Source organism: Gadus chalcogrammus, chromosome 9, assembly GCF_026213295.1.
Source record: "Gadus chalcogrammus isolate NIFS_2021 chromosome 9, NIFS_Gcha_1.0, whole genome shotgun sequence".
Lineage (NCBI taxonomy): Eukaryota > Metazoa > Chordata > Actinopteri > Gadiformes > Gadidae > Gadus > Gadus chalcogrammus.
Window position 1 is genome coordinate 3,677,429 of NC_079420.1, and position 27,757 is coordinate 3,705,185.

Sequence of the window (27,757 nt, forward strand, 5' to 3'; positions counted from 1 at the left end):
GTGATTTATCAAATATAATTCACCGCCGGAAGTTGTGAAGTGCCCATGTCAGTGAACGGAGCATAAACAAAAATAATTGACAGCTGAACGTTGGGAAGGCCCATGCAAGTAAATGGAGCAGTCTACAGCATTGAGAAGAGCCGTGTAATAATCCATAATAATGTAAGGTTTAGAAGTTAAATATTTGAAAGTTGTAGAATAAATTAATATAATTTATATTGGTGTTAATTTGCTAGAAATGTACTTACAATTTTTAGTCAGTTATATTACCATATTTATGTTACACAATTATTACATATTTACATGTTTACATATTTAACACAGTCAGGATATTCTGTTGAATCTGCCTCTCTGATTCCCTCACGTTTACCTCAGTCTAAATTCTAGCTTCTGATTGGTTAGTTCAGTCACGTGATGGGTCTGAACAAGGAAGTGTTTGAAAATAGATTAACGGCGATATTTTTTTTATCGCGAGAAAAAAGTTTCGCGTTAACGCAGCCCTTAACGCCGATAACGGCCCACCACTAATATATATATATATAAAAGTATGTTTTACAGTGTACGATACATGGCAGATTTTAACCTTTAGGTGGCAGCAAATCACCCAAAGAAGTTTAGTTCACTGTTGCTCTTTAATCCACATATTTTGCTGGATAGGGAGTTATTTCCATGAGAGCTTCTTCAAGCATATAAATTCCATCAGTTTGTAAATATTTCTTTCAAAAACTAAAAACCATTATGGCATTTGTACCCACAAAATGAATAGGAAATAGATTGTGCTAAGCAATAATTTTTCCAAAAGCTCTGAAAGATCAGAGGTTATTTTCCGACCCAGAGCCAGGAAGCCAGAGCCAGAGTCAGGAACTACTTGAATTAATTTAATCTGTGATATATTAACATGAATAGTTAATGAATGCATGTTCCACACTGCTATGTGGCTCTTTCCAAGCTCTTATGGAGAAGCCCATGTATCGCTAATTAGGGAATGAACAAGAAGCAGTCGAAAATAGAATAATCCAAAGAGAGGACAGGTCGCAAAAACTAAAACCACTAATGGAGATGTCGAAGCGCTCTCTCTATGAAGGCCTGTCAACAAAGACTCCACTTTGAACTGATTGTAATTGTTGTGTCTTTGATTACTGTATATGCATAAACAGCTGAGCCTTCTATCTTCTATGTATCTTGCAGATTAATTGTTATTTTTCTCATTTGGGTTGGGCCTGATTACCCTGATTAAATGTCCTTTATAAATATGTCTAATTTTTTCGCGTACCTGCCTCCCTCCATTGTCATTACCATGTCTAAAAATTGAGTTGGTTAAACTGTCTCTGTGTGTGCTGCTGATCCATACAGTTATCCCCCTTTAAACAGACATGGCATGTAGGCATCATAAACAATAAAAAATAAAATAATTATTGAGGCCAAGGGCGCAGATCTTATTACAACTCAGAGTATTTACTGGAGGGGATATCAAGAATATCACCAACGTATATCAAATTATCTGCTGTAACAGACTATTACTAGTAGCTTAAAAATATATATTTTAATGAAGCCCTTTTCACTATACTTATTTACCAATTTTACAGAGCCACACATCCACAAATGCGGCACCATTCATTTATTCTCTGAGGGTGGGGGTGGGGGGGAGGGACTTTATGTTTTTCAGAAGTAGGAGGGGACATGTTCCCTCAGTCCCCCACAGGATTTGTGCCCATGATTGAGGCCTCCCATGTTCAACGTGATCTCCTGCTGTTACCCACTGGACCCATTTCAACCACTGGACTAGTCCATCAATGTCTCCATGTGTTCTCAGAGCTATTTGATTTACCTCTCTGTCTGTATGCCTGGTGCACATGATGATGGAGGGAAATTTGTGTTTAAACGGAATAAAAATAACGGAATATTACATATGTAATTTAATATTATAACATTGACAGCACACCTCTGTAGAGTACAGTGAATAAGGCTGTGGTACAACATCCCTGATACATATCCCTGGCCGGATAACACATATCAGCTTGCTTGTTATTGCTTTTAGAAGAAGAAACTTACTGGCTCAGTGAGTAGAATCTGGTCACGTTTGGCAGAGAATAGAGGGATTCGGTTTGTAGAAGTCGTAGAATAAGTAGAATAATGAGTCAATACGATACTAAATGTGCTCAAAATGAATATAACCTTGTCCAATAGGGTCACATGGCATGTATGTGAACTAAACACCCAGCAAACATCATTCACTGGGGAAATGGAATAATGTTTCAATATGACCAAATAATGGGGGTCTTTTAATAGCAGAAAACCTTCCCAATACCTGCTTTGCCAACTGATGTAAATCTATCTTGATTTATTCTTTTGAGACTCATTGGTGATTCAAAATCACCAATGGTGAATGATAAAGAGAAGAACGTGTAAAAATAATTTCGCCTGGGACTTGGCAGAGACATTCATATCGCTGGCCAATTGAATGGCTGCCTGAAGGTCTTCTTATTGAAAGATTTCTGACAGATTCCCAAAAGGGAGCTTCTCCTTAGCAAACAACCGACAAGTCACTATGAATCATGTCCCTATTCGAATTTGTTGTGTTATTTGTTAAATTATTTTGTTCTGAAGAGATTCACTGCATCGCGTTTCAGTCGTAAAATAAATGGCCTTTCCCTACTTTTGGCAGAAAGCCCAGAGCAAACAGTGTATGACTGCAAGGCATCTTGGGAGCTTCTTTCTGTGGGAAGGAGCAACCAATAGACAAACTGAGCAAATAAATGTACGCGCACATATGTTGATGCTTTTTTAGAAAAATGACATGTTTGCACTGCTTCACAGAAACCCAACCCACACTCCAAACTAATATAAATGAAGAAATTAAGAACTGAAGCAGAAGTAAAAGACTAAAGAAAGATTAGAGGGACAAATGTTTCAGGTGTTTTTTTAAGTCAGAAAAAGGAGATTCAAAGTATTTTTGCAGCTTGTTCCAGTTTGACGGGGCTGCGTACAGGAAGAGGCTTTCTGTTACATCTCAGCCCTGAGTCCATGTTTGATAGATAGATCCCCTTCCTGGTCATATCCTAAGTCGACTCTGTCAGCTGGTAGGCTAGAGTGGATCTCTCTGATCTACATCTGGCCGAAGAAATACTTTTGAGTGACGCGTAGCGTTTATGGTCAAACTACTTGTGTGGTAGAAGCAGTTAAGTAACACCCAGACATGAATGTTTTTGTAGGAACACAGGAGAACACAGGAAGAATCTGTTGAGTCCACACAGAAAGGCCACAGACCGGTTTGAAGAAAGGACTGTTACAGCCATGCTAACGTTGGAGGAAATGGTAGCCACTGCATTAAAGAAATTACACTTTATGTTAGATAGCTGGACGTGCGGGGTGCAAAATTAAGTTGGTCAATGCGGAAACAATGTTTGCCAAGAATGTTGTTTCAAATAATGACATTGATTGTGTTCTGCAGTTCCTGTTTCAGCCATAGCAGGTTTTTTTTTGTCTCAAAAGTATAATTTTATTTATTCCGTTGTCCCTTCTCCAGGGTAAGGTCCCCCTCCAAGTAATACTGGGGGGTGGGGGAAATGTTAAAAACATGGGGGCGCGACAAACAGGAAGGATAAGGGCTTAGTTGAGTTCCTGAACAACAGGTCAGCATTCTTGCCATGCCATTTAAACCGTGGGAGCATGTCTGCCTTGATCAGATTTGAGCATCTTAGAATTAACCAAATAAGTTCGGGCTTCTGACTAATTTAGATTGGAAGATAAGCAGACATGAATGGGGCTAACATTTTGTAATTTCCATGACGGAAGAGAGAAAAAGAAACTAGTTTGGAAAAGCTGCTTTCAGTTATGCAATTATGTATGAAGGCGCTGTGAGACTCCATGTTCGTTGACAACAATTCAGCATCCAACCCCATAGTCCCCTCCAGGCCTGAGACCAAGCTTTGGGAGTTAACAATCAAGCCCAGCCTCTGCAGCTGGATCCTAGACTTCTTCACTGGTCAACGTTTTCTGGTCAACCTGGACAGCAACGACTGCCTGGCAACACACAGCTCCAACTCGGTTCTTAAGTTTAATGACGAAACAACAGTGATAGGACCTGATCAACGACAACGACCTCAACAAGACGCCTGCAGGAGGTTTACAACCAGAGAAACCGGCTCAGGTAAAAAAAAAAGCACATCAAAGCCTCTTCCACCTCAGGGGGACGAGGACTTAAGAAGAAGTTCGGCAGAGGGTCGAAGAGCCTACAAGCCTTCTACAGAGGCCCCTACAGGGAGCCTTCTGACAGGTTTCATCGTCGCCTGGCATGGGTACTGCACTGCCCTCGAAGGTGTGTCCAAAAAGCCTGAAGGATCATCAAGGACCCCACCCACCCTAACGACAAATTTGTTCAGCCGCTGCTGTCTGGCAAGAAGTGTCGCGCAACCACGGTTCATAATCAGTCGACTCTAGTGGTCTGCCTGCCCCTAACCCATTGAACATTGCACCCTTGCTCTTATTATTATGATAATCAGTACTGCTGCTGTTCTATTTGAATAAAGATGAACATTTGTTTAAATTATGTTGTGTTATATAGATGATATAGCTTGTTTGCTGCTGCTGGGTAGAGGTGCCAGAACAAATGAATTGCGCTGCCGTATACTTGTACAATATCTTGAATCTTGAAAAGATTGAACGCCAGTTGAAGTGAAAGGTGTAAAGATTTGTATGTAATGCATACATGTTTTATATGTGTATGGCTGAACCATGCTTATTTCCTTCGAAAAAGGTACATCCCATTTGAAATATGAAACGTCAACCGATTGCGATAGACATTTTATGGAGATAGATTATTACAGCTAGACCATCTGTTAAGAATGAAATGCTGTATTTTCCAGGTAGCCTCATGCGATGTCTTGATTCAGAGAGAACCTGGATTTGAGACAAGCAGAGGATTCAGTGCAGAGCAAGTTAAGCTTAAGTCAACCTCTACCTTCTCATACACCTTCTCATATCCCAAATTGCACTGTAATCCTGAACTGTCATCATAATTCTTGAGGCTTCAAATCATATTTTTTTTAAAGAGCACCTTTTAGTAGTAAGTAAGTAAAATGTATTTATAAGGCACATTTAAAAACAGTTTTCACTGGCCAAAGTGCCGTACATGGTGCAAAGAGGCATATAAAAGAACATATACCACATACATAGACATAGATGAAAACATATAAAATAAACGACATACGTATCACAAAAGGGGAGGAAAGGCCAGGGAGAAAAGGTGTGTTTTGAGCCTAGATTTAAAAATGGTGATGGAAGGAGCGTTTCTGACTGCAGGCGGCAGCTCGTTCCAAAGGCGGGGGGCAGCCACGGCAAAAGCCCTGTCACCCCTCTGTTTCAGCCTAGTGCGTGGAACGTGCAGGAGACCCAAGCTAGCTAATCTAAGGGACCTGGGTGCTGAGTGGTGGTGGATGAGCACTGTGATGTAGGGCGGGGCCAGGCCATTTAGGGCAACAAGTGGAGGGATGCGAGGATGGGGGTTATATGATCCCGCTTTCTGGATCCAGTCAGCAGCCTTGCTGCGGAGCTCTGGACCAACTGAAGGCGAGAGAGGAGTGATGGTGTTAAATGGTGTTATCTTAAAACCTCTGATATAGTGGTTTCGGGGCTAGGTATGAACCGGATAGTGTTAAAGGTGATGAAACATGGTTTGGGCCTCTGGTATCGTGATAGCTGGGCTACGTATGGCTAGGAGTGGTACAGGTTAAACACATGGTTTATTCAGAGCTACCAGGTCAACAGACATGCACTCTGTAGGTGGTTAATGAAGCTTCTGTTGGACAAAGGGAAATCTAACATAAGCATTGATGAGAAAGGTGTGGTAAAGTAGTCACCATGGTCTGTTTTATTCACAGTTTAATGGTCTAAGGTTGCTTGGACCACTCTGTGAGCAGAAACTGGGATGGGCTCTAATACTGTGTCGCGTCCAATGAGGTAATGATGTTAGCTTTAATACTCTGGGGTCTAATGAGGTAATAGATTAAGTTAATTAACATCATTCGCCCCCCCCCCCTTTGAAGCTGAAAGTCTCACATAATGTAATGTAAACAAAAAAGTACCATGTAGCAAGACAGTAGCCGACGTGAAAACTTCACATTCTTCATATTCAACTTTACAAAAATATTTGTAAAAATGCACAATGCATAGATAACCTCCATCTTCAAGATGTGCACATTATGATCTGTAAAGGCAATAAGTAATATTTGTGATACATAAGTATATTTGTTCAGTGAACGTGATTTCATGTTGCTGTATGAATATATAACACGATACAAATCAATCAAGCAATCGATCACAGATACAAGATACCATCAATTAACATATGCCAGTGAGGTTGTGGCGGTATGCACCCCCACATCAGCTGCGGCGCTATCCCTGCCCCACCATCACCCCGACCGCAGTCCATGGAAGGTGGGTGGGATGCCATCGCTTAGTCGGAGTTTACACGGACATGTCCACCGTATCCACGTTGTCCCGCCTGTCACTCACCCTGTCCTGTGAGTAATCATACAAAAAGGGGACAGCCTCAGGGTTGGGCATAAGCCATCTGTGTGGCTTATGCCCAAGCCATCTTAAAGAACGCATTGTTATTGTGGTGATGACAATCACTGCTGGCGTTTAGCCTGGTTACTACTTGTGTCGCCTGTATTTGGTTTACGAGGGCTCCGTGTCCACTGTTCTGGTGAGTGCCCTTCACTGTTGGCTGTGTCCGTGTTGCACTCAGCATCCTGATGAGCTGGCTCTGGATCAGAGGCTGGCATATGTTTCCTGTTAGCATTTCATGTGGTGTCATGCGGTTTGTTTGCACGCGCATTTCCACCAGGGCAAGTGTCAGGGCGTCAACCCGATTGATCTTGCTGCGATGGCGGCTCTCAGCTATTTTGGCCTTTAAGGAGCCAGTAGCGCTGTCAACCGTTCCTTGCGACTGTGAATGATAAACACGGCCTTTGCGGTGTTTGATGCGTAGTTCTTAACATTCTTGCAACAACATTCTCGCAACAATAGTTGAGTGCAGCACAGGTGGAGCAGTTTCTGAGGGCTTGGTCAACTGTTGGTAAAGTTACGAGGTTTTTAACTCATCCCCCAATGATGAAACACAGTTGAGCGTCATCTTGTGTTCACAATGGAGATAAACCAAACTAAAGCCCAGTCAGGCTGCCTCTTGTCAGACGGTGAGGCTCAAATCATATAAGGGGGAGGAAATGGAATTATTCCTGAGTGACTGACAGAGGCCAGTTGGAGAGGCCTCTCAGACCTGACCCAGTGCACCTTTAAGTGATTAACTCCCAACGTCAGGAGGCACCCGCTGACCAAACAGCCAATCATTCATAACTCTTGTCTACCTGTTATTATTTATGGTGACCTCAGTCACAACACACCATTTGCTCTAAGCACAAGAACATCAACGTATTAACCTTGTCAATAGTATTCATCAGCATTGCTCTTCTCAAAACTGTGATTAGTTTACTGTGAGTTTTTGTTTATCAACCAGATGAACACAACTGCTAACATAGAAAGACTTAAATGTGATTATCGTATTATTCTTTGATTATTATCTTTGAATTATAACTTCACTATAATGGCTATTAAACCCTCAGGAAGTATTTGATGGTTTTTGTTTTGTCAATTCACTAATTAAATATCCTAATTAAACTTTTACTAAGCTAAACTTCCTTAAACAGCTTAATGGTTTTGTCCACCAGCCCATTTTTTGCATTATTGGTGCTTAGAACCCAAGCAGTCTCTGGCACACTCGCATCAATATACAAAAAACACACAGACAGCCAGACAGATGGGCCCAACAAAAGCCCTTAACACATAATATACCTGTCCTTTTAGTAGAAGCAGTTGGTTGTATTCCAGCTCCATCAGTTTTTGTCAGACAGTGTATTGATACTGTGCTCCCGCAGGGTCATCTGGGTTGGGTCCCATTTCTAAAGCTTTGTGAGGTGGAAATTTCCTTGTTGATCCCTGACCTCTGCGGACGAGCAGTGGGGGAAATGAATGCCAGATTTTTTCTTATGATTGTCCTGAAGAAGAAGTAGAGTGTTAGAAGGATCACAGAGGAGTTTCGGCTTTCTTCTTTAAAATTGAATTCTTATTAAGAGTCAGAGAGAGATGGAGTGTCAGAGAGGGGGTGGGGGGTGAGAGGGGGGAGGGAAGAGGATATGTGAGACTGGGGGAGCGACAAGGTAAAAGGAGAAGGGGAATGGGAAGTGAAAGGAGAGAGTGAGAACAAAATCATGCAAACAATAACCCCCCCCTCGGCTGCAAAAAAATAATATCTAAAAAAATTTAAAATTATTATTCTGACGTTAAATAAATATTTCTTCAGGGAGGATCATTGGTTGCCACCAGAATGATGTCACAGACAGTCGCCAATGCAAGTGAATTTATTTTGAGACGAGATTTGAATATAGGAATTGTGTATGCAAGAACACTATTACTTTTACAATATTTAAATGTTATATATATACTATATTTCTTGTTTTGGGGTAAGGGATAAATGCCCGACATCTTGTTAATCTATCAAATCAAAGGGAAAGAAATATACCAGTTAGATGCTCAGATGATCTATAAAAGTATTTGTAATCGCAGTTTGTAATCGATAATTATCTTATGCTAGTTGGTTTTTTATTATTAACTTCACCCTTTATTTATATTTAAAAAACAGAGACATTTTGTTCCCAGATAGGAAATCATGACACAAGAAACAGTGGCTAATGTTTTCACACACCTTTAGATAAGGACCTATCAGGTTGCCAGGAATTCACTGCCAGGGGAAATATCTGGGTGCCCAAGAATATCATATCCATATTCGATCCCCGTGGTTTTATCCTGTATGACTTCTTAAGAACGCTATCAAGCCACTACCTGAACATTATGACTGGATAGAATAACTGGCTTATATCCTGCGTCTTATTGACAGGAAGGCCCATTTCCAATCTATCAGGCCCCAACCTGCTCCTTACATGCCTGTTTCTGAATTCACTAACAACGAATACTATGGGAGATATTTACTTACGGGATATGATTGTTATATACTATACATATAAAGAAATGATGACCATTATCTTGCCTATATGCTGTATGAATGAAGTGAAAGTGTGGTAAAACGCTATCCAAATAGCTCTCTCCGTACTGATTAAGAGGGTAATTTTGATCGAGACTAGCGTGTATGGCGGGAGCTAAACAAGGAAGATGGCTCAACCTCTGCTGATTGTAAGTTAGATGAGCAGGAGGTCAATACCACCACCAATTATAGGTTAACCAGCCATTGTAGTTTTTGCTGCCTCATTTGACAACACATCTCCTTGCTTGAGAGCCACAAGTATGACGATGTGAACATTCACTACTTTAACGAAGTTCTCCTAGTGGGCGTTCAACAGTGTAAGAAGCTCTGTAAAACTGTGTTTATGGCTCACTCTGTTTGAGAAGAGACTTAAGGTATAAATTATATCATAAACACTCAGGAAATGTTGGGACTCTTTCAAGACCGAAGACGAACTGGCACAAAGGAAGAGAAACACGCTGACCAAATAAAGTGGGAGAGGAATGTTAACGAGGGTGAGGTGAACACCATCAAGGTGAGTGAGGACAATAGCAGATGCGAGAAACCTCTTTTAGAACGGCCCCGGAAAAAGCGTATCAATTTTTTAACATGGTTACTCTCTTCCATGTAGGCTACTGCGCTTTATTTTAATTGTTGAAACAGCACAATATGCGGATATATCCTCTGGTATGTTGTGTGCCTCCACATGTCGTATACATAATCATAGTGGGCGGCCATGGCCAAAAATGCCAGGGCCATTTTTTGGTCCCAGTCCAGCCCTGATTACATGCATAGTCTACCTGAATCAGCCTTCTGCTCCAGGTGGCCGGGTTATGGGAAACGAGACGGGTGACAGGGTGGCAGCAGAGGAGTTTGGTAGCGGCCCAATGGATGAACTGAGCATGATGAGAAGCAGTAACAAACAACCGGCCCTGGTATCGGTTAATGTACTCGAACATTAACAGATACCTTTCATACCCCTTCCGTAATGCCCCAAGTGATAGCCACCAACCACCCCAGGAAGAGGGCAGGATATTCGTGGGAGACCTTCGAGCAGAACCAGAGTCAAACAGGCAAGACAGGGCATCAGGCTTGATGTTCTTCGAACCAGGACGGTAAGAACAAGTGGGGTAAATTTGATTCCAAAGCAAGAGCCCACCTGACATCTGGCCCCGTGCGGCCGGGATGTATTCCAGGACGCTCAGATCTGGTCCTTGGTCTGTGAGAAACACTGATATAGATATATAGATATATAAATAGACACATATATTTGTCTATAAATATGTATATATATATATATATATATATATATATATTTGTATATAAATATGTATATATATATATATATATATATATATATAAATATACACATACAGTATATTTGTATATAAATATGTATACATATATATATATATATTGTGGCAGATGCCAGGGAGGAGTGAGGGGAGTGGTAGGTCTGGCAACCTGCTGGCTCCACCCCAAAGCCATATATGGACTTCCTCCCTCTAACGATGCAAGCCTGGGGATCTTGGGCTTAAGAGGGCGAGCAAACAGTCATGAAGGGGAAGGAAGGCTATGGGAGAGGTTGGAGCTAGAGCTGGCACTAGGGCTAGGGCTAGGGCTAGGGCTAGGGCTAGGGCTAGGGCTAGGGCTAGGGCTAGGGCTACGGCCTGAGGGAAAGAGATAGGTGGAAGGTATTGTACTGTATCCTATAGGAGGTGGATGACCCTTTTCCCACCCTGGTTTGATTTACTCTGCAAATAAACCATTCGGCTTTGGACCTGCTCTGTGTGTAGTATCATTTCATCTAGTCAATTTGGTAGCGTGGAAACCCCACACCCACTGGCCCGCTACAATGCATATATAAATATACATATTTATATATGTGTGTATATATATATATATGTATATGTGTGTGAGGTGTATGAGCTGATTGGTGGAACCGGATGAGCTGATGGGTAGAGGCGGGATAATGGTGAAAGTGGATAACTGACTGGCACCAGCACATAATGACAGAGAGACAGCAACACACACACTGTGGCCGTAACGCCTTTCCTCAGGTTTTTGTTTCTGCTGCTGTTCCTAGATGTCCCATAGAGTCTGCTGAATCTGTCCAATAGAGGTGACAAGATGTTCTAAAACCTGTATGGCCTTTATTAAATTTTCGTCTCAACACCTTTAATCACGTGTGTTGTTTGGACACTTATGTTTGTTTATGTAAGTTAATACTGTCAGTAAATACAAATTGGATATTGTGAATTGAAACCAGATGGGTTTTAGGGCTTTGTTATGACACAAAAAAATGGGATTTGACAACTTTTGAATCCCAATATCTCACCTCCTGGAGTGTTTTTGTCTTTTGTCGTTCTGAGTCATTTAAAGAGCGTTTCTGGGTCAAATAAAAATGGAGGGCCACACACATTGAACAGCACATGTTTGAAAAAGGAAAAAACAGCTCATGTGGCCCAGAAGATTCAAGCCAGACGCTGGCTTGACACGGAAGCGTGTAAAAAGGGAAGCCGATTGGACTGGTGTGAAGCATCCACCATCCACACACCGCCAAGAGCAGCGGAAGATTACCAGGAGTGTCTAGCCTCCCGCCGCGAGGCAAGCAAAGGACAAATTTCAAAGGTGGTGGCTTGTCCTTAAGCAGGATTTGTTTTTTTGGCAGGTGAGGTTCTTTAAGTGAGGAGCCACCTTTCGAGCCGCAGCTCGATTTGGGCCAGTCATGTCTTATGAAATATACACATACCTGTACCAAATCAAGAACACAGAGTAAAAATACTTCAATACAAAGATCAATTAGAAATCAAAGCATGCAAAAACCCTCAGAAATAATCGCGAACGTTTTCTGAGTCACCCATTCTCAATCGAATGTACGATTCAATGTATCGATGAAGTTCACGATATGAAACATTTAAATCTGGACATTGAGCCGAAGTCTGGTTTTGTTGTCTCCCATCTTGCGTTCCACCTAAGCTCCTTTCTGGGGCTTAAGCTCAGAGAACACCGTATTGAATTAGTCCCGGTGGCCAGGAGGCAGGCAGGTTTTTTTAGGGGCCGATTAAGGGCAGGACACTTGGGCTAGCACCCATCTCGTCTGGCCTCCACATGGCACTGGTGACCCTGAGAAGAACGAAGCCCCACTTTCTCCTCTCATTACCCATGGGACACGGCCCACATCTGGGCACCTTCCCCGAGGTCCTGTGGGGGCAGATTCTCCATGGAGCTCCCGGACCAAGCGGTGCACAATGCAAACACTGTGTTTTGGTTGGGTTTTAGAGTGCCAGACGACATAATCCAATAGAGGTGGAGAGGTTCCTGACGGAGGTAGGTCAGCAGGTCCGAACCCGCGCCAGAAGGGACTGACAAAAAAAACAACTAAATGTCAAACTCTTACACACATTAGCGTTCAACAGGCCAATTTCTCCAATGCGTCATTCAACCACTGCTTCTTATGGGGTTGTACAATTTAATCAAAAATGTTTCTAGGGGGAAAAGTTATTGTAAAGTAACATTGCAAGATGTTGGTTATACTGTTATTTACTGATGCCAGGAACAACATCATCATTAATTGAGGCATGAATTTAAAAGTTCTGCCTATCTGTATGTCTGATGTGCATGGGTGTGTATGGGAAATGAATAAGTAAATGGGATGACTAGCTATGAGTGGTGTGTGTGTGTGTGTGTGTGTGTGTGTGTGTGTGTGTGTGTGTGTGTGTGTGTGTGTGTGTGTGTGTGTGTGTGTGTGTGTGTGTGTGTGTGTGTGTGTGTGTGTGTGTGTGTGTGTGGCTGATGTGAAGCATCTGTTGATTGGATCTCATGAATCAACAGAAGTTCAAAGACAAGCAGTGGAGGAAAGAGACCAGTGCCACTTCCTACTCAGTCAACAAGCTGTGTCAATGTGTGTGTGTGTGTATGTCTGTGTGTGTGTTTGCTTGCCTGCGTGTGTTTGATTGTGCGTGCGTGTGATTGTGTGTGTATGTGTGCGTCTGATTGTTAGTGTGTGTGGGTTTTTGTGTGTGTTTGTGTGTGTGTGACTGTGTGATTGTGTGTGTGTGTGTGTGTGTGTGTGTGTGTGTTTGTGTGTGTGTGTGTGTGTACATGTGCTTGTGTGTGTGTGTGTGTGTGTGTGTGTGTGTGTGTGTGTGTGTGTGTGTGTGTGTGTGTGTGTGTGTGTGTGTGTGTGTGTGTGTGTGTGTGTGTGTCCCTTGGTGTTTAATGCTGGCTATAATTTGGATCTAAGTAATTGGCATCCACGAGCCCATCTTGAGTTGAACCAGAATTGCGGTCTCCCATGATTTTGGTTGTTGTTATGATGAGGAATACTTAGCTCCCTCAATGTTTTTCAGTCTCTTCATTGCTCCCTCATTCCTTGACCTTTTATGTTTGGATATTGTGTATTTTGGTTTTTCTAGATTTCTTGTAAATTAATGACTTTATTTCCATGCCCTATTTTCCTTCATGGCTTTTTTTTGCCTAGAGCTTTATATTTGACAAACTTAGTTTATATATCGATTTCCCCGTGTACTAAAGCTACTCTATCCAGCTGTGTTTGTTCCAGATACGTGCTTGATTGTTTTTTGGAGTTGCTCCAATTTTGACTGTGTGCTTAGAAGCTATGTTAGGCAGTTTATTTTAGAAGTATTATAAATAGTATAAATCTAATGATCAGACAAAACAAGAAAAGCTGTGGCTGTTGCCGGCCTTTAATAAACCCGCCTAATCCCATTTGGACCAAATTAAATGATTGGATAGTCTACCTGTGTGTCTGCCTACCCACCCGCCTAATGTTGCATATTCTGCCCGCCCGAGTCTTCCACATGGCTGGCAGACAAATGGCTATGGCTAGCGAGGTGTTTTGGGGGCGTGGCATCGGAGGGAGAGCTGAAGGCATGGTGTTTTGCTTTAGGGCTGGATTAGACTCGCTCTAACACCAAGCGGCAGCGTATGTGACCTGCTGTGTCCTGTGTGCAGACTTGCTGCAGCATTGCGCGGCCAAAACGTACGATCGGTGTGGGAAATTGCGGTCCGACAGCGTCTCCTCGAAACTGCAAATGATAACTTCCCCGACTCTGACCTCGAGGTCACTGTCTATTCTCTCGATCGCCCCCAACTTTTGGTTGTCAGTATTGCATCTTGCAGACGCGTCGTGTTCGCTACACGTGTGCGTTGCCTGCAGCAACTCTCAATTCCAGCCCTTAATCCTTAATCGTTCAAAGCCTCCCCTGTAGTTTGCTTTCCAGGAAAGTCTCTGCTAAATGAGAGTGTTGAATTGTAAATCAATGTTTAATTAAATGGATTCCTGTTTTTTGATGTATTTTTGGTCATATTTAAGAGAGTATTTGTCTCATTCACACAGTAATCCGTCACCTGAGTAAGCATATTAAACCATCTAATTAAATCTGCCTGCAGCAACTGGATAGTTATTAGAGCTCAGTACTACACATATCAAATAACAATGGTGCCCCTATTTTACCACAAGCTTCCGGCACAGTCGTCTTGATAGAGGTGCCTATTTGCCTAACCAGTGGACATACCAAATGGTAGGCCTAAATGGGATGTAAGAATAGGGTATATTTTGAAAAAGCTTGTAATGGCTCATCAACCTCAGACTTAGAATACACCTAAAATAGGGGTCCTTTAAGTCTGAAAAAATTATAGCTTTATCCACACACAACTGAGCTTTGGTCGCAAAAGCAACAAAGCCCAAACAAATAGGATGGAAGAAAAAGAGGGAGGGATCTTAAGGATCCATTCAACAACAATAAGCTTGGGTTAACAAAAAGACCACAGACGCTCCAAGGCCACTCCCATCTATTGCTTCCGCCGACAGGAATTGATGAACATCTGTACAGGCATCGTCTCAACCATGAGGCACAGACCCTGTGCTGACAGCGAAGCGTGGAGTCAACCACAAGACTTAATGGATGTTCATGATGCCAAGGAAGTAGTTGTGGCTGATAATAAAATAAATCAATGGCACACAGGTAAGTTATACTTTCAGACGTATCAAAGGAGACTTTCGAGTAAGTGGTTTTCTCTCAACGTCATGCAAAGAGGTATCGGTTGCACATCAAAGAGACAAAGTTGTACTTCCATACCAATGATGACTGCTGGTGTGAAAGTAATGAAAAGAGCTGTAGTTATCTGTTACCATGGCATTCATCTTCAAACATATCAACAAGAAAAATTATGAAATAACTTTGATGGCACCTAATTTATACCGTTGATGAAACATATCCAAACCTCTCATGGTTCCCTTGATCTTAGTTGCCATCTTGCATTACTGCTGTGATATTGAATAGCATAAAGAAGTATAAATAATGATATATGACTGTAGATGCATGCACTGTAAAAAATAAAAAGTTGAGCAAACTCAAAATTGCAAGGCAACTTACTGCAATCAATTTTTGAGTTTTGAGCCCATCAAAAATGTCATTTTCTTCTTTAGACAAACTTGAAAGTTAGAGTTATACCAACTAAGATTTTTATATTTTACAAAATAAGTCAGGGGTGTTAACTTAATATTTCAAATTAAGGTTAATATTATTTAAAAAAAAAATAACATTTCAAAGAATGCAAAACGAGTTTTAAATTCACTTTACTAAAATTAATAATTTGAAACTTCCATTTTACAGTTCCGAATGCCAGACAGCAATAGAACAAGCAACATGTAGCTAGTTCAGCAGCAGAGAATCGCTGTCTAAATGCAGCAAACCAAAGTGCAGAACAAGTTTGACATTATGGTCAAACTTGACGGGAGCCCAGGTTAAACGGTGACGCAACTCTCGTGCCTCATACACCGCACGATCCCGAGAGCTGCCTTTATTTAACACACACCCGCAATACACAGCGCACGCACACCCAACCAACGGACATGCAAGTCTCGGTAATAACGGTGTTGTCAACCTGGGGCAGGTGTAGAGCGTCACACCTGGCTTACATCCAGGACATGCTCTGCCCCCAAACTTAATCTTCTAAACCGGCCACTGAGAGAGAGAGAGAGAGAGAGAGAGAAGAGAGAGAGAGAGAGGAGAGAGAGAGAGAGAGAGAGATAGAGAGAGAGGAGAGGAGAGTAGAGGAGAGAGAGAGAGAGAGAGAGAGAGACGAGAGAGAGAGAGATGAGAGAGAGAGAGAAGGAAAAAGGAGAGAGAGGAGAGAGCGAGAGAGAAATAGAGAGGAGAGAGAGAGCGGAGAGAGAGAGCGAGAGAGGAGAGAGAGAGATGGGGAGAGAGAGAAGAGAGAAGAGAGGAGGGAGGGGAGAGGAGAGGAGAGGGAGAGAGACGATGAGGAGAGGGAGGAGGAGGAGGAGGAGAGTGAGAGGAGGGAGAGGGAGGAGAGAGAGAAGAGAGAGAGGAGAGAGAGGGGAGAAGAGAGGAGAGGAGGAGAGGAGAGAGGAGGAGAGAGAGAGAGAGGATAGATAGAGAGAGGAGCGAGAGATAGAGAGAGAGAGAGAGAGCAGAGCGAGAGAGAGAGAGAGAGAGAGATAGAGAGAGAGAGAGATTTAGGGCTGTGCTCAGGAGCTCCTCGAAGATACTGGCTTTGGGAATCGATGCAAAATGTTGCTAATTTAGCCAGTTTACTCCCCCCCCCCCCCCCCCCAGGGCTGTACCTTGCTCACAGTTTGAGGGCAGCGGATTATTAGATGCCTTTGTTAACCACGAATCAATTGGCTTTGCAATGAACACCCCAACAATGGTTGGTGTGACTATTCTGGGATAAGTGTCTGTAATGCAAGCTAATCCTTCCATACAACAAAGCAAAGCATTGGTTCTACATGCACACGTGAATAAGGTGAACAATGAGAGATTTCGATTTCCTGGCATGAAACGCTGCTGTATAATTTTCCTTGCCCAGACCATAGTAGACCTACCTGCACAGTAAGCTCCACCAGTGGGTAGACTTTGTGTACATTAGGATGAGCCGTGTAAACACTTCACATGAGAAGAGCAAGAGGCACTTCACATGCCATAACAAGACTATGTGAAAGTGAGTAGTGACTTTGGAGTAACCAATTGCAAAGAGGCAGATGGAAAAAGCAATCCTAACATTACCACCCGTCTGATAGGGAACGATACATAGATTAGCTCATACGGAGGTTAAGTTTTTGGTATTCAACGATTAATTGATGCTGGCAAAACTGTGTGTAAGGGTAGGCCACCATGGGAATGCAACATGGGGAAAGTGTATCGGGTAGGCAGATACCAAGATGGGCAGAGATGGCTGAGAGTGTCTGGTCTCAATCAGCCATCTCTGCCCATCTTGGTATCTGTCCATCTTGGTATCTGCTATCGTTGTCAACGATAGCAGGAAACCTTGCAGATACCTGAGATATTTGAGATTGTATCTGTAATTTTTTTTCTTCAACAAAAAAAAAGCACCAGGGCTCTCATGTCTGACTTATTGGGCATGAGACACACACATTTTAACACGTTCACACGCTCACACGCCACACTTTGTATTTCTCACACAGAGAAATTGCCAGGATAATGCCCACCAAGTTGCGCCTCAAACATGTTCACATCGAATTTGAGTAGTGCTTCTCTGGGGCGTTCACCAACTAGTCTGCAAAATACCACAGATATATTTGAAGCATTGGACTGAATGCCACATAAATAATAATAATTAGGATTTTGCAAGTTTGCAACATTCAAAAGTCCAGGGAAAAGTATATTCCTCTGCTGGTGTTGCCTAGGCCAAGCCTTTTGAGGCAGTGTTGTGTCTGCATATTAGTGTTGTTAATGGCCAATAAAGCACATTATCATACATTAGTCACCATGTGACTACCCCCCCCCCCTCCCCCGCCGCCGAATAAATCCCACCCTGAACTCAGTTCAAAACTTGGGAGCCCTGCGTTATCAATGTAGTATCAAAATGTATTACTGTGTACTATCGATTAATCATGTAGGTTGGTATGTTTGAGGCAAAAGCAGGAGATTCAACAATCTGTTTTGACTAAACATGCCAAAATGTGGGCCAAATATTCAGGCCTTTGTTTGAACTACAAGCCAATACGAATTATCTCTGTGCGTCGATTAAATCGAAATACCCAGAAACCCTTCCAAGATCATTCGAAATAAGAGAGAGAATTGTCTAACGACTATTCAAATTGTGTACGTGAAGAATATAAATACCAAGCCGTCATTTAGATTTATTGGATGAGGACCGCTTTGGGCACATTGGCACTAGTCCTTTATGGAGAACCTCAGGAGAATCTCAGTGTGTAAGAATTCCTGGTTCAATTGATCCTCTCTATAGCCACTCCAAGTCCCTGGATCAGCTGCTTACAACTAAGGATTCTTCCATGAGTTACCAGCCTTTCAACATCTGAGAATCAGCTCATATTACATAGTTTTTCACAAGCACCTTAGTCCACAGCTGCCTGCCAGACCAGACAGATGTGGACTACAGCTGAGCAATACATCTCCTACGTTGCGGAGAAATGTATGAGAGTATTGCAATCGTTGCAAACCACCTTGGCATCGTTGCTTATGCAAACAGGTCCTGTTATCTCTTCTAAAGAAGGAGTGGACTCAAGTCAGAGGTCTTGCCTATTAATCATTTGCTTCTTTCAGTTTTTTGAAAGATTGAAGCCATGAAAATATAATTGACAGACATATGACCTTTTGACTAAGTATTTTTAGTTCCTTCCTATCTATTGTCAGCCATAGTAAGTTTGTTGTCAGGTTATTGCCAGTCGAGACCAATTGTCTGTAACGTGAGCCCTCAAATCCGGGAAATAAATAACCCTGTTCTAAAGTCTGCCGTCAGACGTTAATCAAAAGTGTTAAGATTAATGTCTGAAGTTCTCCATTCTACCTGATGTGGGATCCATTAGTCCTATTATGTTATAGCAGAACATTTGGGGGAATCTGGCGCAAAGCCAGGGTCGGAAACCCAAACTGCAAGGCAAGGCAAGGCAAGGCAAGGCAACTTTATTTATATAGCACTTTTCATACACAAGGCAGACTCAAAGTGCTTCACATATAAACATTGTCATACAATAAAATAAAATAATAATAGATAAGTAAAAGAAAAACATATGCAAAAAAATGGGTAAATTAAAAAGGCATTTTAGTCAACATAGCACAAACAAAAAACTCTAGCGATTCATGTAACCTCACCAGTGAATTCAATACAAATACGGTTTCACTCCTTGTCTGAAGTTGTAAAACAAAACCCCTGAGCAGACCAAACGTCTTAAGTTATATTCAGGACACGTATCAACATTGACAAACTAGCAAAGATGAACAAATCACTTGACAATTTATATTCTAGGAATCTAACCCAGATTCTAGGAATCGAACCCAGATTCTAGGAATCTAACCCAGATACACCTATTCTAGGAATCAAACCCGGATTCTAGGAATTTAACCCAGATACACCTATTCTAGGAATCTAACCCAGACTCTAGGAATTTAACCCAGATACACCTATTCTAGGAATCTAACCCAGACTCTAGGAATTTAACCCAGATACACCTATTCTAGGAATCTAACCCAGACTCTAGGAATCTAACCCAGATTCACCTATTCTAGGAATCTAACCCAGACTCTAGGAATTTAACCCAGATTCACCTATTCTAGGAATCTAACCCAGACTCTAGGAATCTAACCCAGATTCTAGGAATCTAACCCAGATACACGTGTCTTTCCCAGTCATACAGCGTATATTCAGTGATTATTGAGCTCTTAAACACTAATACAGGTTCTCACTTCGTCAAGCTCTTAATGACACAACTTCATTACTCAGCAAATGTAGTGCAGCCTAATAGTAAAACAAATAATAATAATCACAGTTATGTGTGTGTAGATTATTTTAAGATTATTAAAATAAAAAAATAGAGGCAAAGTTAAAAAGCTTTTTAGAAAGTGCAATGTCTATGCAAAGAAATTAGTAAAATAGAAAGTTAAAAAGGCTTTTTAGTAGTAAAATTTAAAGTGAGTTAAAAAGGCATTTTAGTAAAATAAAGCTAAAGTATTTAAGATTTAGCAGAAAGCTAAAGCAAACATAAAAGTCTTCAATCTTGTTTTGAAGGTGCTCAGAGTTGGGGCAAGTCTTAAATCCTCAGGGAGTTTATTCCAGCTATTTGTTGCATAGTAACTAAATCCTGCTTTCCCATGTTTCGTGTTTACTCGGGGGATAATTAACAGATTGGTCTCAGAAGATCTTAGTGTTCTAGAAGGCTTATGTAGTGGAAGCATATCAGTTAAATATTTTGGGCCTAAACCATGTAGGGATTTATAGGTTAGCAACATGATTTTAAAATCAATTCTCGGACCTACAGGAAGCCAATGTAACGATTTAAGAATTGGTGTGATATGTTCAAATTTTTTGGTCTTTGTTAATACTCTAGCAGCAGCATTCTGAACAAGCTGAAGCTTCCTTAGAGTTTGTTTTGGGAGACCTGTAAGGAGACCATTGCAGTAATCAAGCTTACTAGTGATAAAGGCATGTACAAGTTTTTGTAAGTCTTCTGTGGACATGAGCCCTCTAAGTCTTGCTACATTTTTAAGGTGATAATATGCAGATTTTGTAACTGATTTGATGTGACTTTCGAAATGTAAATCAGAATCCATGATAACCCCTAGGTTTCTGGCTTTGATTGAGGTTTTCAGGGACAGAGAGTGAAGGTGTTGGGTTACTTTAAGCCTTTCCGTTTTAGCACCAAATACAATTATCTCTGTTTTATCCTCATTTAGCTGAAGGAAATTTCGGCACATCCAGTCTTTCACTTGCTCAATGCACTGGCACAGCAGATCTATGGGCCGATAGTCATTTGGTGATAGCGATACATAGATTTGCGTGTCATCAGCATAGCAATGATGGTCAATATTGTTATTATGCATGATTTGCCCTAGTGGGAGCATGTAGATGTTGAATAAAGAGGGTCCTAAGATCGAACCTTGTGGGACTCCACACATCACGTTGGTTGATTCTGATACAAAGTCGCCGATGGAAACAAAGTAGTTCCTATTTTGTAGGTAGGATCTGAACCAATTTAAGACTGTGCCTGAAAGCCCCACCCAGTTTTCTAACCTGTCCAAAAGTATTGTATGGTCTACAGTGTCGAATGCAGCACTGAGGTCTAGTAGCATTAGTATTGAGGTTTTTCCAGAGTCTGTGTTAAGACGGATGTCGTTTACAACTTTAATGAGGGCGGTCTCAGTGCTGTGCAGGGGTCGAAATCCTGATTGGAAGGTGTCATAACAACCAGTTGATGCCAGGAAGTGATTAAGTTGCTGGAGGACAACTTTCTCAATGATTTTACTTATGAAGGGCAGATTTGATATTGGTCTGTAGTTGTTAATAATAGAGGTATCTAGGCTCCGCTTTTTTAAAAGGGGTTTAATAACTGCAGTTTTCAGGGCTTTTGGGAAGTTGCCTGACTGGAGAGAGTTGTTAACTATCTGCAATATGTCTATTGCTAGGCAGTCAAAAACATTCTTAAAGAGGTTGGTAGGTAAAGAATCAAGGCAACAGGTGGATGGCTTTAGTTGTGTAACAGTTTCCACAAGAGTTTTAGAGTCAATAACATTAAAGCATGCCATCCCTGCCACGTTACTTTTGCCTGAACAGGGTGGTAGTCCAACATTTTTGTTTGAAGTGGAGATATTGATGGCGCGTCTGATGCCTTCAATTTTATCAGTATAAAAAGCTGCAAACTCATTGCATTTCTGCGTGGAATGGAGATCAGGTGGAATTTGTGTTGGGGGGTTGGTCAGTCTGTCAACAGTTGCAAATAGGGTTTTTGCATTATTATTATTGGATTTAATGATATTGGAGAAAAATGTTTCTCTAGCACTTTTTAAGTCTGAATTGTAGGCACGGAGGCTCTCTTTGTAGATATCATGGTGAATTTGAAGTTTTGTTTTACGCCAGATGCGTTCAACCTTCCTGCATTCTTTTTTCTGTGCTGTTACAGAGGCAGCTTTTCTCCAGGGTGCCTTTTGCTTTCCAGAAATCGTTTTAACCTTATAAGGTGCAATGACATCCATGATTTTCAAAATTTTCAAATTAAAGTTTTCTACAAGATCATCAGCAGAACATGGGTTGAGAGGTGGTAGTAAGGAGATGGCCTTTCTAAAAAGTACATACGATTCTTCATTGATATACCGTTTTTTGACAGTATTTGATTTTGTCTGTATGTCGGGAATAAACGATATATTAAAGAAAACACAAAAGTGGTCAGACAAGGAAGGATCAGTCACAGAGAGATCAGAAACATTGAGGCCCTTTGTGATAACCAGGTCTAGAGTGTGGCCCTTACAATGAGTAGTCTCTTTCACATGTTGGGACAGTTCAAATGTGTCCAAAATGGTAAAAAGTTTTTTTGCACACTTGTCATTCAAATCATCAGTATGAAAATTGAAGTCACCAGTTATAACTAGACAGTCAAAGTCTGTGGAGATGCTAGACAATAATTCTGTGAATTCATCGAAAAAATTTGCAGAGTATGTGGGTGGCCTGTAAATAATTAATAGGAGAACTCTGGGGGAGCATTTCAATACAGCACAAAGGTATTCGAATGATGGAAAATCACCAAATAACATCTGTTTCCCCTGAAAATCATTTTTAAATATAACAGCAACCCCTCCACCTCTTTTTCCAGATCTACATGCATCAAAAAAGTTATAGTTGGGAGGAGCTGTCTCTATCAGAACGGTTGCACTGTTATTTTGTTCCAGCCATGTTTCAGTTAAAAACATAAAATCCAGTTTAGAGGTGGTAATAAAATCATTAACTAAAAATGATTTGTTATTAAGAGACCTAACATTAAGTAGACCCATCTTGATGGTGTTGTTGATAGGCTTTAAGGTTGTTTTTGGTTTGGAGGAAATATGCATGAGATTTGTGAGGTTAGCAGTGTGTCTACGTTTCCCTTTGTTTACTCTCTTAGTGGTTACAGCAGGAATGCAAAAGTTGCCATGTTTTGACATAGGCAACCTTGGGTTCAGCAGATTATGCGAAACGTCCTTTATACTTTGTCTACGGCTGAACCCTTTTTTGTCTCAGTAATACTCAGGACTACTATCAGTACAGGGGGCGGGGGGCTGGGGCGCCCTCCGCTTTGGTGTTATCAGCCTGTGGGAATGACCTGGCGATGCTATCATTGACACAGATGCAAGTTTGATGCCTACATATTCCTGTTTCTTAAATTCAGCTGGAAAATCGCAAAGGGGGGTATTATATATTCAAGGGTATTATATATTCTATTCTATTCTACTGAAGTAAACTAATTTGTGTGATTAGATGAAGATTTCCGAACAGGATGTAATAAGTGTATTTCTACAGCAGCCAATATACATGGTGTCAAAAAACTGAGAACTTTAAGGATAAGGCTTACAACTGCCAGCGGAGTTTGTGTTTACTGTTAGCCAATTGTGCTTCATTTGACGTAGCAACTCGGCAAGGTGACTCAAGTCCTTTCTGTTGCATGACACATATCCTCAATTTCTTTGGACTGTAAGCAGACATGATTGTCCTACTTGGTCGCATCTTCCAAAAAGAAATCTTCCATTATAAAGGTGTTGAGAGGGGAGAGGACCGGAGGGGAACTGGTCTAGCGAATATTTGGCAGAGGATCAATTGCCGGTTGTATGCCTAATAGTATTACTTCTCCGGTGCCACTCTTTTTAATTGCTAACTGGAGGTGCCCTTTGTTTTCCGGACGTATGTTTTGTGATTTTGATCACTTTAGGGCCACAATTATGCGTATTGTAGTTTAGACTGTCAATGCTAAAGCATGGGAGTGGCAGTTTATGGCTTTCCTTATGTCCGGCTCTGCCTGGTTAAACAAGCTATTCCTGTTTATCAGCCTCAGATCAATGATTAATATGCTTTTAGCACACCAATTAAACAAGTTATCCTTTCATAAATGTACAGTGAGTCATGCATGGGCTGCAGTACTATTGATATGACCTGCAGATGGATTTATCGTGTATCAATGAACCTGAAAGTGCTCCGAAACTCTTCTGCAATTGCATTTGCCGTTCCTTCAGAGTTAAAGAGAGGAGAATTCTATAGGAATGGGATTCAAGGTTGTCCACCAGGTTGCCAACCAGGAATATAGAGGGAAGAGTGTAAGATTGTAATGTTAAGAGTATTTGGCAGTAAGCCAAAAGGGGAAGGTTGGTATTCCTATGAATTTCCATGCAGGAAAAAAGGAAATGCTCAGCTTTCACTCAAACCATCTGAAGTGTGTGTGTGTGTGTGTGTGTGTGTGTGTGTGTGTGTGTGTGTGTGTGTGTGTGTGGTGTGTGTGTGTGTGTGTGTGTGTGTGTGTGTGTGTGTGTGTGTGTGTGTGTGTGCGTGCGTGCGTGCGTGCGTGCGTGCGTGCGTGCGTGCGTGCGTGCGTGCGTGCGTGCGTGCGTGCGTGCGTGCGTGCGTGCGTGCGTGCGTGCGTGCGTGCGTGCGTGCGTGCGTGCGTGCGTGCGTGCGTGCGTGTGTGTGTGTGTGTGTGCGTGTATCTATGGCTTGTGTGCTCTTTGGTGTGTTGGTTTGTTTGATGCTGTAGGTATAGCGAGAGAGTTGCTAAGCGAGAGAGAGAGCAGAAACAAAACAACTCCAAAAAAATCCCTCCCTCCCTGTTAACCGCCAGGGAGAAGTGTTGCATTTCATACACCTATGATTGACAGGCAATACATGTTCTCTATTTGAGAGTCGACACCCGCATGTTGCGATTAATGCAATTCAATTGCAATTAATTTGTTCTATTACCACATTAGACAACACGACGGCTAACATTATGACCTCATCGGACCACACATTTGTAGTGCTAACACAAGTTCTGACTAGTGTGTGGCCAAGACAACCCATTATAAAGTTTTATGGTTCTGAGATAAATCAGACCATAGAGGCGTAAGCCAGACCTATAGGGTCTGTCATAGACTGAAGATTTATCCGAGATAAATCAGACCCTGTAGGCGCGGCTACTTTACCATTCCGCCCATACCAATGTAGACTCAAGGTTTACCTGTGTCAGAGAGATGCTACCTGAAACACCTCCTGAGTGCAAGTCTGTTTACCTTGTATCTCTAAATAAAACACGGGCTGCCTAGCCCCAAAACCAAAGTACCTGCGGCGTCAAGATTACGCCTTAACACAGACAGAACTCTATCAAATACTGCTAGCGTGACCTACACGCTTTAGAATAAAGTTGTTCCAAAGCAAAATAAAAGGTACCATATGTCAATTGACTTTTGTGGAAATATATTTATTTATTTTGTAAAAAAAATATATATATATATTGGATGCCTGTATTTTGTTATTCACACCCTAACCACATTCTAGAACACCCAGCCTTCTAGTAGAACGCAGGGAATTTACTTTGAAACAGATTTCTTCGTATGGAATGTGTCGGTTGAGTTGCATAATGAAAGGTATGGCACCAATAAAGGTATGGTGCCATATCTTTATTGAAAGTAAGTGATTGTTTGCTCACACATACATGTGTAAGAGTAATGCCAAGTCCCTATGCCAATGGAGAAAATTACAAAGTAAGTTAATGACACTTATATTTATAGTGAAAAGAAGGATGTGAGTTGCTTGACATGAATACATATATAAAATATAAAGCATTACCTTCTGAGATATTAAGAGTGTTAGACCTACAGGAAAGACCACGTGTTTAAGGAAGCCCTTAGCGCGCAGACCCAATTTCTACTGTAATGCATTGAAGTCATTCCACGGTCCATATTCCGTGACACACCTTGCATATTTGGCAAATGATTCAAGGAAAACGCTGTTCAGGCTGGGCAAGCGATAGAAAGTTAAAAAAATTAAAGGAAAGTGATTTTTTAAAAAAAGCGAAAGGAAACCTTATTTGTGTGCGGGTCCGGGTCAGTACCAGAAGACACTAGCACACTTTTGAAACTAGAGCTAGAGCTCCAATTCAAACAGAACGCAGAAGACAATGAGGTTGGAGCAGCCGGTCGCTGCTGCCGTCAGTGATACAGTGTAGGCGGCTGCAGGAAGAGCCCGAAGAGGGCGGCACTTCAAGCAGCTCGTTACGCACTCAAATAAAGGGCCGTCCTAAAACGCATCTCAAACTTCTTCGCGCTGACCTGTGTTTCATTGCGTCTCCAGACGTGGTGGTGAGTGCGGTGTGTGCGCATGTGTGTATGTGTGTGTGTGCGCAAGAATCCAATGTTAATAGCTGTATAGCCCACGGTCTCCGGATAACCATCAGCAGTAGCCAGCAGTTGCAAAAAAACATTTCGGGGTGATTTTTTTTTCTGCTCGGATTACTAACTTAGGCGTTGGATATGTGCACGCGGGATGACGAGAGCCTCTTTCCTCACCGTAGAAGTAAAATAAAATAGGCTTTCGCATACTGTGGATTTACTCCTCCCGTTCCATATGAAGAAGTCAAAAGTAAGTGAACGACCGTGAGGATGAACACTTTACTCTCTGCCTTTTGATCTCTCCTGCATCAGCAACGGTCTTGTCTGTTGTGGACGGCCGTTGATCTATGTTTGTATGTTTGTGTGTTGTTGGATTTTAAGTGTTTATACGACAATATACGCGCTTTGAAGTGGAATTTAATGGGGGAGCGTTCGTCTTTGAGCATTGGTCCTAAACACTGATGTGGACTACATGGACTGCTGTACATGTCTGATGAAAACGTGTAAGCCATAGCCTACAAGTGGGAGACACTTTCCCTGCTATCCGTTAGAAGGATCCATATCATTCTACTGCCTCACATTGGAGGAAAACATCATATATGAACAAGCATCCACTGCTGTGTGGTTTGTACTTCAACAATAACGCTGCGTAAACGGGGCATGGTGTACCGACCTGTCTCTCAGACTTTTCAGGATTATCGGCGGCTTTAGACGTGTTTGTGGGGACGTGGGTTGTGATGCCTTGTGCATCGCCTACCCCCACGTATGGTACATGCCTCGGATCTAGAGTGAGGAACACTTTTCTGTGGCAAGACCGTTTGGCTTAAAGCGCAAAGATCACAACGCGTCGTGGTAATGATTAAGCTCAAACTTGATGACCTATCATGACAATATCCTAGAGAGCTTGTATTCTTATTTTATATATTGTCCTGCATTCATATTTTACAAATTAATGTTGGCCTATTTTTTTTAATTGTCGTCCATCAGCCATTTTGCCTTCGATGGTTTATGTGTGCGTGTGTGCGTGTGCGTGTGGGTGTGTGTGCGCGCGTGTGTGTGTGTGTGTGTGTGTGTGTGTGTGTGTGTGTGTGTGTGTGTGTGTGTGTGTGTGTGTGTGTGTGTGTGTGTGTGTGTGTGTGTGTGTGTGTGTGTGTGTGTGTGTGTGTTGGGGGGAGGGGGGGGGGTGATGCGTTTAAAATATGCCAACTTATTTTATTGAAGTCTCTTCTATCATTGCGGAACGATGGGGGTAGGATAATTATAGCGTTTAACTCCCAATCAACTATTCATGATGATCACATTTATTATTTGAAACAATTGTTTTCCATCCTTGAAAGCCCATGTATTGCTTTTAAGAAATGCTGTCAAATTGCACGTCGTCGAAGTAGGACTGCACAGTAGGACTACGCCACGGGCAGCTGGGAGTCTCCGGGTTTTCGGGTTTGTGGTTTGTTGTTTTTTGACGTTTTGCGATAATGACGCCTACAACAACAGATAGAGCGCGAGACAAGACCTGGGAATGATTTATTGACGCATCCAAACACGGGACGGC

General features: G+C 41.9%; 1 protein-coding gene across 1 annotated transcript in view; it reads left to right on the forward strand.

Annotated features, from left to right (window-relative positions):
* Positions 1–26,100: 26,100 nt before the first annotated feature.
* kitlga (kit ligand a) overlaps positions 26,101–27,757 on the forward strand; it is a 26,978-nt gene continuing 25,321 nt past the window's right edge. Inside the window, exon 1 of the mRNA XM_056598657.1 lies at positions 26,101–26,455. Within this exon, the coding sequence (XP_056454632.1) occupies positions 26,441–26,455 (15 nt within the window). The 5' untranslated portion in view covers positions 26,101–26,440. The remainder of the gene's footprint in view (positions 26,456–27,757) is intronic.